Source organism: Protopterus annectens, chromosome 8.part0 (assembly GCF_019279795.1).
Source record: "Protopterus annectens isolate FY-2018-M chromosome 8.part0, PAN1.0, whole genome shotgun sequence".
NCBI lineage: Eukaryota > Metazoa > Chordata > Ceratodontiformes > Protopteridae > Protopterus > Protopterus annectens.
In genome coordinates, this window is record NC_056741.1 from 1,816,190,801 (window position 1) to 1,816,201,367 (window position 10,567).

At 42.2% G+C, this 10,567-nt stretch overlaps 1 protein-coding gene across 8 annotated transcripts in view; it reads left to right on the forward strand.

Annotated features, from left to right (window-relative positions):
* MTSS2 (MTSS I-BAR domain containing 2) overlaps positions 1-10,567 on the forward strand; it is a 1,242,959-nt gene that overhangs the window by 976,679 nt on the left and 255,713 nt on the right. For all 8 annotated transcript variants that reach the window (XM_044081300.1, XM_044081304.1, XM_044081301.1 and 5 more), the window contains exon 6: positions 2,732-2,806. In XM_044081300.1, the coding sequence (XP_043937235.1) occupies positions 2,732-2,806 (75 nt within the window). The remainder of the gene's footprint in view (positions 1-2,731; positions 2,807-10,567) is intronic.

Consider the following 10,567-nt stretch of genomic DNA (forward strand, 5'->3'; position numbering starts at 1 on the left):
GTGGAAGAGAACATGAAGAATGATAGGTGCACAGATAGTGAGATGATTTCAGGCAGCTGCTGGTCTTAATCTAAATTGGAGGTTATTTATGGAGTTAAATGATTTGGGAAGTCTTGTTAATGAAATTGTGTTCAGCATGAGGGGAATCTTGGTGGGTACAGGGCCTGCATTGATCTACTTAAGATACTTAGTTTAAGGAATGATGTTTCAGCTTTAACTTTTTTTTCAGTTTCAGGAGTGTTTTCATGTTTAGAGCATTACAGCATCTGTATGTAAAGAAAAGGATGTGTGATGAAATCCAACAGAACTAGTCAACCATTTTCCTGAATGTGCAGCCACACTAAATTCATTTGTTTGTTTAGAATAGAGTACCAGAATACTTTTTTTAATAACTGATGACTTGTAGCTCTCACTGGGCACACTGGTGAGAGTTATTGGCTGATGATGTTAACTGGATAGGTCATACTGGACAAACATGCATACTTTTATTTATTTACATGTTTATTTTGTTTGCATTGCTGATGAGATAATGGATCCCATTGCACAAGTACACACCATGGTCCTGTACTTATTTACACTTTTGACGAACTGGAAGCTTTCAGTGGAGCATTGGAATTGCTATTTTATCTGGGGCATGGAGCAGAGAGCTTGTCCTGCAACAGAAATGAAAACATTTCTCAGTTATCTGTTTAGCATGCTTCTCCTGCAGTGTTATCTTAAGCTGTATAAAATGATCTTGAAATAAACCCAGGGAATGCTTATTGTGTTTTGTTCTGCAATCTAGCAGACTGTCCAGTTGATGTGTCTGCACCCCTCTACTAACTTTGCCAGTGATATATCTCTTGGCCCGGTCCCTGTCCCTGACTAAACGATTAGATGGATGCAAGGGTGTATCTAGGCATACTCTTTGTACTCTACTGAGTATCATTTTCTATAAATTATTTAGAAACTATGGCTTTTTAGGTCATACTATGTCCTCAATTGTCAAAATGAATGTCTCCAATAAGAGTTTCATAGATTGAAAAATATATATTTAATGGTTTTAAAGGGTAAGTGATGCAAACATTTGCTAAGGGGGGCAATTTCAGTTTTTCAAATGGCATGTTTGTTTGGGGGGGGCAGCAATAAGAGCACACAGTTATGAAATGATATTCTGTGGATATGCCCCTGGAATGGATGGGGCTATATTTTTCAGTGTTTGTGCTCTGACATGTCTGGATGAGTTTGCTGCATCGCTGTATAACTCAGTGACATGCATCACTGCTACTGCTGGAGCTCCAGACACAATCTGGGTGCTTCTTTATGGAGATTGAAACAAAGGGGTTCAAAGGAGGTGGCTTGGTCAACCTGGCTTCAGTGTCCGAAAGATTCATTTGTCTCAATCTGGAGCATTAGAGGCAGTGGGATATGTATGGAGGTGTCAGCTATCCATTTTTTGTACATATACATTTGCACACACACGCACACGAACACACACACGCACACGCGCGTGCACACACACACACACACACACACACACACACACAAAAAAAAGTGTGTGCCTACATACTCCCACAGACACACACTTACTACCTCTTGGGGGCAACCACAGTGTATGCTTACAGCCTTTCTCCGGGGCCTACCTTGCACAGTCTCACAACTTCCCAATCCCAGGATATATGGAGCAGTAATGGTCACACAGTTTCCTTTCTCAATTTGTAACTTTAGCAGGTGGAATCCATTCATGAAGCTTGGTGTCTGATTTCACAGTCAGAAGTCTAAGTGCTGTATGAGTGGCACTGTATTTGTAGTACAGTGTTTTACTCATCATAAGGTGTGCTGTCGCCTTTCAAATGGGCTCTCTGGGGAACATAAGTCCTTATGGTCCCAGTTCACAGAATGTTCCAACAGCATCACTGCTGACGCCTGTGCTGGGGGTGGGACTGTGCCACAGATGCCAAGCAGTATAGATAGCAGGTGAAATGCATCTTCTGTTCTCTTGGACTGAGCTGTTCTGTTTCTCCCGTAACTGCAGAGGTTTCATCAGTGCCCACTGATGACAGCAAAGAAGATCCACCTGTTTCAGGGTGTACAGGGAGTGTCCCTGATCGGTTGTATTTGCTGTGGATTTCCACTGATCAGTAATGTTTGCTGTCATACATTTCGATGTTGAGTTGTGTCTGTATCTTCCAAGGTTCTGGTAAGTCACCATGCACTTTTTAGAACATGCTAGAATGTTTTAAATTTGTTATTCATTTTAAATCTAAATTTTTTGTAAAGTGAAAGAAAAAGTAAACCTGAATTTGAAACCAGTGCACTAACCATTTTAAAAAGCTAGTGGTTTGATTAGTTCTCCTCCTTACTGGAGGAGACCCAAATGGTTTATGAAACAGGTTGTGATTAGGGGATACCAGGCTGTAAAGTTTTACTGTACAGCACTAAATTACATAGGATTCATAGTTTATTGTCAGACAAGGTAGAGGCAGGACTGGCATAACAGTGCAGGATGAACTTTTATTAAGATTTTCAGATTGATACAAACCGGGAGGTCATCATAAATTGCAATCATGTTGAAGTTGAGGGCTTGCTGTGTGTTCCTGTGCATAGGTACCTGCTAGTTACTGGTATGCATTAGACACATGTGTGTACTCTGTCAAAGGATAATGTAAAATCAACCATTTACCAAAATATGTGTTTCAGCATCCTCCACTGCGCTGTTCACAAAACTTATATTTTACTGTTTCCCCCACAGAATACAAGCGGGCACGTCATGAAATCAGGAAAAAGCATTCAGATACAATGAAACTGCAAAAGAAAGCAAAAAAAGGTAAGCATTTTGAACATTTGCTAACATTCCTTACTGCTTTAATTGAGGGAAGGATAAAAGTAAATAAATTAAGCCTAATTTATGATTAAGAAATAAATGTTGTGGTAGTTGAGATTAGGTCTGCAAAATGGCTCACTTATACTCTAAGCTCAGATGGGTAGTGCCAGGATGAATTTCTGAATGCATGGGTGTGGATTTCAGTAGGTGTATAATTTCTTTTTGATCAGAAATTAGTTTTTTATTGCCAAGCTTGCATTTAAGCATTATTATTATTATTATTATTATTATTATTATTATTATTAATATTACAAAGGCATGCGTCTAGAGTGTTTCTCCTTGGGCCTCCACTGAAAATTGACCTTGTTCCAAGTCAGACTTTCCCAGAAAACAAATGTTAAATAAATAAATAAATAAATAAATAAATAAATAAATAAATAATAATAATAATAATAATAATAATAATTATTATTATTATTATTATTATTATTGTAATGTTTTACCAAAATTGTTGTGGGGGCAGTAAGGGAGAGAAATCAATATATAGCCTTTAAAGAGGTGGAGCTGTGCCTTCTGTGCTGGTTGGATTGGCAGGAATCTTCCCCCCAGCGTTGTGAATACATTTTATTTGTTATTAATCCCTTTAGGGGGGGTGCCCTATTTTCCACCCATACTATTTTTGGTGCTACGTGACACAATATACCTATTCACCACTCTGGTTCTATATCATAACTTTGGTGGGGAGGGGGTGTTAATAGGGTCCACACATTTACTGATATCAGTAAATGAGGTAGGGTTATTCAATGAATGTGAAGGGTAGGGGCTAGTATGTGGCACTCATGCTCTGTCATGTATCCCTCTAATATGTCTACCCACAGTAGCTCTAGAGAGGCTCTGTAGAGTTCAGGCAGTACTTGTGAGTGTTGTGTGATGTCAAATAGGCAATCACCTTTGGAGCAGAAGGCTGCACAGCAGATTGAGAAGTGTTTCTGGGTGCCATGTATTTGTTAATTGTACTGTGTTCAAAGATTTGGTAATGTAACCTTGGGGAATAAGTGATGTGCTGCAAATGTGTTCATAGGTAGGTACTAGGCTATTGGCCCTAGGGCCTATATAAGCCTAGCCAAAGGTACCCTGGCTTTCGCCACCCAAGAAAATTATTTTCCTGTGCCACTGTCGAGCAGAGCCACAGAAGTGATCCCCGGGGTGAATTTCCTGTCTCCCATCCAATCATCAAGATTTTTCTTGAAGAGTGCTAATGAGGAGCTTTGTTTGATATAGATAGGTAGTTTGTTCCAGAGCATGGGAAGTCTCTGGGACAGGAATCTGTCCCTCCAGCATGTTCTGTTTATTGTGGTGACGAGGTTTAGGTCCCTAGAGCATGTAGCTCGTAGGGATTGGGAGTTCTTTAAGTGGAGCATGTCTAAAAGCTCTGGGTTTGACATAGCTTTGTGTGTTAGGCAGAGATTGCCTCTGAGTAGGCGATATGCAATGGAGTAAAGCTGCAGTTTTTTGAGACGGTCTGCATAGGGCATCTCTTTGAGGCCGGTAATCCTCTTTGTGAGGTATTTCTGTGGCCTTTCCAGTTGTAGATGTCTTGTGAGGTACATACCAAAAGGGGCATTGTACCCTATAATGGGTCTAATGAGTGACTTGTAGAGGGGAACAATTACCTCTTTTTTCCTGGATGAGAAACCTTTTGTGATGAGGTGTGCCACATAGAATTATTTCCTGACTACTGTGGCGATGTGATTATCAAAGGAGAGACTACTGTCCACCTGTGTCCCAAGGTCTCTTATCACACTTTCTGTGTTAAGTAGACTACCACCTATGTGGTAGTTCATGGGTACTGAGTTTTTACCAAAAGGAATGACAATGCACTTTTTGGCATTGAGCTTGAGGCCATGGCTTTGACACCTGGCATCTGTCTCAGCAAGGCCCTTTTGTAGGATGTCCACATCTTTTGGAGTTTTGATTATGGCTCCTAGTTTGCAGTCATCTGCGAACTTCATTAGCCAAAGACCTTCTGTGTTGGCCTGTACTTCAGAGAAGTAGATACCAAACAGGAGAGGACCCAGGACTGAACCCTGTGGTACTCCACTTGTCACTGGTCTGAAGCTGGATTTGGAGTCTGCTGCTTTCACAGTGTGGGTTCTGTCAGTGAGCCAGTTGGCAACCCATCTTGTGACATAGGGATTTATACCTAGTTTAGTGAGTTTATCTATAATTCCAGAGTGGGGGATGGTGTCAAAAGCCTTGGCGAGATCTAGATAGGCTGTGTGAACCACCTTACCCTCATCTACGGCTTTTGTAACTGCTTCAAAGAAGTCTATCGGGTTTAGGAGACATGATCTGCCTTTTACAAACCCGAACTGGGTGGGGTCCTGAGTTTGGGGATTACCAATGTCATTGTTTATATGTTCCATGATGATATGCTCCATAGCCTTGCAGACCAGGCTCATTAGGCTAATGGGGCGGTAGTTTCCAGGGTCTGTGGTGGCTCCCCCTTTGTGGAGTAGGATAATTGTCACTGTGTGCCATTCAGTTGGCACATAGCCTGAGGTGAGGCTATGATTGAACATGGTACTTAGGTGGGATGCCAGTTCGTTCTGTAGTTCATGTAGAACACAGCCTGGGATGTCGTCAGGTCCCATGGATGCTGTGTTCTTGGCTTTGGATAGTGTGTTTTTTACCTGTGCAGCCATGATTACAGGAACTTTGCATTCTTCTGATATAGAGATAGCCCTTTAGGGGATGACAGAGGGGTAAAGTTAGTACTGAACCTATCTGCCAGGATGTTGGCAATATCCGTTGGTTCTGTATATTTAGTGCCATTGTGCTGTAACTCAGAGCAGATCTGAGTGTTGCCATTGAGATTCTTGACATAGCTATAGAATGCTTTGTGGTTGTCTTTAGAGTCAGTGGCGATTTTGTTTTCATAACTAGCTTTGGAGGATTTTATGAGGGATCTCAGCTTCTTACTGAAGCTGACCAGGGAGTTTCTCCAATCATGGGATTTTACTCTTTTTTGCAACAGTTTCTTTCTTCTGTTGTAGAGTTTGTTTATGGTAGGGGACCACCAGATTGGCTTCCTTTTTTTGGAGGATAGCATCTTGGTTCTGTTAGGGATTGCATGATCCATGCACTCATGTAAGTGCTTATAAAGTGCATTTGTGTAGGATTCAGCAGTCATACCTCTATTGTCCATCAGCATGGGTGTCATGAAGTTTGCCACTTCTGTCTTAAGAAGCGTGAAGTTGGCTTTGGAGAAATGTTTTACTGTGGTTTCCCTAATGGGGGGAGGGGGAGGGATGTGGATGTCTAGGGTGATTAGCTTATGGTCAGATCTGACCAACGAGGAATTGACCTCTGGTGTGGAGCACCGGTTGCCCATGTTGGTAGTAACCAGGTCTAGGATATTGCTGCCCCTGGTGGGGGTGTGGATAAGTTGATCCATGGCATTGGAATTTATGAATTCCAGAAAACGTTGAGCACAGGAGTTGGTACGTGAGTAGTTTTCCCAGTTAATGGTAGGGTAGTTGAAATCACCCATTATTAGGGTGTTGGGTTGTACCCTAATATTTTCCAGTGTATTAAGAAATGAGGAGTGGCAATCCTGGGACATGGTGGGGCATAGGTAGCAAGCTACAATTTGGATTGCGGTCTTGCCCAGAGTTAGTTGCACTTGGATAATCTCGGTTGCATTATGCTTAGCAACTAGCCTGGAGGTGTGGATATCCTTAATGAATATGGACACGCCTCCACCTTTAGTGTTTCGGTCCAGGTTAGGTGGCGATAGGTGTGGTATGAATTATAGCCTGGTAATGCAGGGGTACTCTCTGGAGCCTTGAACCACATCTCTGTCACTGCACAGATGTCGATGTCCTCCATTTTAAGGAGTGCCTCGAGAGAGTGCATTTTGAGGTTTAGACTTCTAGCATTGAGTAGCAATACCCTCAACATTTAGTCACAGGTTTGTTTCCCATAGCCTTCAGTACAGTACACTGTGAAAACAAACAGATCAGTTAAGTTCAGCACTGCTGCTTGTCTGTCTAGGAATACACCACAGAGATGTTTGGTGTGTGTGTGTGTGTGTGTGTGTGTGTGTGTGTGTGTGTGTGTGTGTGTGTGTGTGTGTGTGTGTGTGTGTGTGTGTGTGTGTGTGTGTGTGTGTGTGTGTGTGTGTGTGTGTGTGTGTGTGTGTAAGTGTATGTACACACACACACACACACACACACACACATTAAGCATTCGTAGACCAAGACTTTGGAAGCCCAATATTACTCTGTACAGACTGCTCCTGTCATACGCAAGTTGTACATATCAGTTCACAGATGACCATGCAGTGTGTTACTGGGATAGTAACTTGCAAATCTGTACACTTTTGCTATTAAAGGCAGTAAGTAAAAGAGTTGCACTTGCTCAAGGGTCTTATTACCGCATAGATAATTGCAAAAACCTGGTTGATGTGGATCAGCCTTCCCGTACTCTTCTGCGGACTTTTCTCCACATCCTGTGCTGCTGTACCTGTAATGATGTCATCACTCATGAGGGTGACCTTATTATTGTAAGGGCAGAACCCAATACTCACCCCTGTGTTACTTCACTAGGCAGATTTCTTACTATTTGCTATCATCCTTTTCACTACCATCCTTTGTGTCCTCCCCTTTAACCTTGCAATAATCAGCTTCCTTATTCTTGGTCCTTACCCTGAATCAGCTCAAGTGTCCTATCAGCCCCTGTGTGGAACCAAGTCAAATGTCTTACTAAAGTCCAGGTCGATCATATTTATTTATAGTTCTCAGTGAAGTTTACCTGTAAACATGTCATAAAACTGGTCCAGATTTGAGTGACAGCGTCTTCAGGCCATAAACCCATATGGGTTGCTGTCATGGAGATGGCTGTCCTGTACAGAGGCAACAACTCTTTCCCCAGGATTCATGTCATGTCATTCGCAGCCACTGTTGCTAAGCTAATGGAAATGGAATTTTTTTTGCTGCTGTTTATGCAAGGACGCCATAGCTGTCCTCCATTTCACTTTTGTACTGGCCAGAGATCTTTTAACAAGTACTATGGGGGAGGGGAATTCCAGCATGCTGCCCATATTCCTGAGGCCCCTTGGAGATTATTCATAATGTCCTTGTACTTTACCCTCACTTATGGCAGACAGTCCCTTCTTCACCGCCTCTCTTTACCTCCGCCCCTCTCTATCTTATTGTTTGTCCACTGCTGTCTCCACTTTGCCACAACTGCTGCCCAGTATGTCATGGTTCTCCTTGCTTTACTTTGTGAAGACTGGAGCAAATCAATCATTCATTTCCACTGGTTTTCTCCAAATTAATTGGTCTCATTTCCATTTTTGCCCAACCTGCTTAGATTTGTCCATCTCTCCTGCCCCCCTTTCTAATCCCATTTGTCATCTCCCTTTAACTTGCACATTTGCAGTCCTCACCTCATTTTTTGCCCTTTTTCTTGCCTCCTTGTAATGTGCCTTTTTCACCTCCCCACTCCCTCCTTTCCACTGCTTGTATGTCCTGTGTTTTACTGTAGTTGTTAGGAGGGCCTTTCCTGTGATGTCACACTAGCCATAACCATTTTTGTAATTTTAGCTCTTCACAGTTTTGTCCACAGCCCCAGGAAACCACCCTAAATGTGTTCATATAGATTTTCTGCCACCTTAGTTTGCTGCTAGACTTCCAACTTATCTTTGACCATCAATCCCAGTTTGGTATAATCAATTTTTCTAAAAGTTCTACACCACTGCCTTAACATTCTTTTCCTTCCACTAGTTCATCCCACACCGAGACATGATCACTGCTGACTAAAGGGCCTTCAGTTGGGCATCCATGACCCCTGTGCCTCACTTAATTAATAGGTACCACTCCTTTTTGGTTGCCTCTCTGTTGACTGAATCTCCCCAAGGAAGCCTGATTGGTTCTACAGGCTCCAACAGGACTGTCAATACCTGTACCCAGAAAAGCAGGCTTCAAATTGGTTTCTGGCTCTAATACACTTCTTAATTACAAAGAAAGTAGTGTCCTGGGCAGATACGAAAAAATATCTATATGTCAGCCATACTGGCTTTATGGGTATTTACTTACTACAGATATATGATCAAATATCAGGGAAAAATCCTCAGACAAATATAGGACTTAGCCAGAGATATTTAAGGATGAATCCTTGAAGTTGCAGATCTCTAGAGTTTCCTAAATATTTGAGAAGGTGGAAAAGCATTTGATAACATATGGGCGTGGCATGTAGTATTCAGCCCTTAGGATGGCTGCAAATGTGTCAGTCTCCAATAAGCATTTATAACAAAGAATCAAGACACTGCAAAAAGGGAAAATGATGGATGCTTCTCTCAACAAGAAATTCTTGTTTAGGGAAAAGAACCCAACAGAGAAATTGGAGAAAAAGGAAAAACTCCTACTGCAAGAGGCCATAGAGGCAGTCTTCTGACAAGAAAGGTCCAGTTTTTACTTTATAATACATTTAGATCCTGGAAAAAGATGGGGATTGAAGGTTAACCTAAGAACTCTGAAGATTCATTCTCTTTCTGCAAGAACTCAGGTCCTCTTTTTTTAGTGGGACTGTCATATTCCATTGGATTATGTGTTGCTGCCATTTCTGCATGTTTCCTGGAAAGCCATCCCCTGGTGAATGACTTGCCCATGAATTTGTTATTCAGAGGGGCTATGTACATTTGTCCACCACAATGGACAGACTGACTTTGTTAGGATATCAATCTCTTACTAGTGAAACTGACCTTTGATTCCATTGAACTACTGGCACTCATCCCCCAAAAATTGTTATCCTGGAATGTCACCTTTTTGGTTGCCATCACCTGTGCCAGAATAATCTTAGAACTGCAGGCTAAGATGTGTAAAGAGCTATGCACAGTTTATAGGGACAAGATTAGTCTCAAGGCAAATGCATCATTGATGACCAGGGTGGGCACAGAATTTTCTCTTAAACAGCCCATTCAGCTAAGGGTCTTCCTGCAAACACATAATAGAGGGGAAAGAATTTTTCATCTATTTCACGCTTCTAAAAATGTTTCACTACAGGAAAGTAGGTTAAACCAGTTTTGAAGCAAACACACTTCAAACATCTAGTGAATTGTAATTTATTCTGTTCTGTTAAATATTATAAAGGCCATTTGGGCCGCTTGGGCACTTTAGAGAACACTCCACAAGAGAGGCCTCTAAGTCTGCTGTGTTTTTGGCCACATCTTGCCTGAAGGTGTTTGTAAAGTAGCCATATGATCCTCAATTCATACATTCTGTAAACATTACAAGCTGCATCTCCAGTTCATTATCAGAGTGGATCTCCAGTTCAGAATCAGAGTGGATCATGGGACTGCAGTCTTGTTTGGGTTCTAACAGAACAAATATCCACATTCCCCTTTCCTCCTCCAAACACTCCCTGCAGCTGACCATCAGCTGCCTCCAACTCCTCCTCTGACTTACTGGGTCTTCCAAACCCACTTTAGCTTCTCTCAGGCTCTACCTGATCCATATCTGGGACCAGGGAGGAGGTCAGGGATGCTGTTGCAGTGTCATACTGCTGCTAGGCAGTGGGTATGCGCTAACTTGCCCAGCCACAACAACTTTACAAACTCCGCTCTTGCTGCTACCGGAAAGTTCATGCTTGCATCCTCACATGCACAACTTCCTGACCAAGTGACACCCTGCTTGCACCACAGAAGTCAGCTGCTCAATCCTGTGCTGTCCCGCTCAGTTTCTCAAGTGCCAGGCTGCTAGT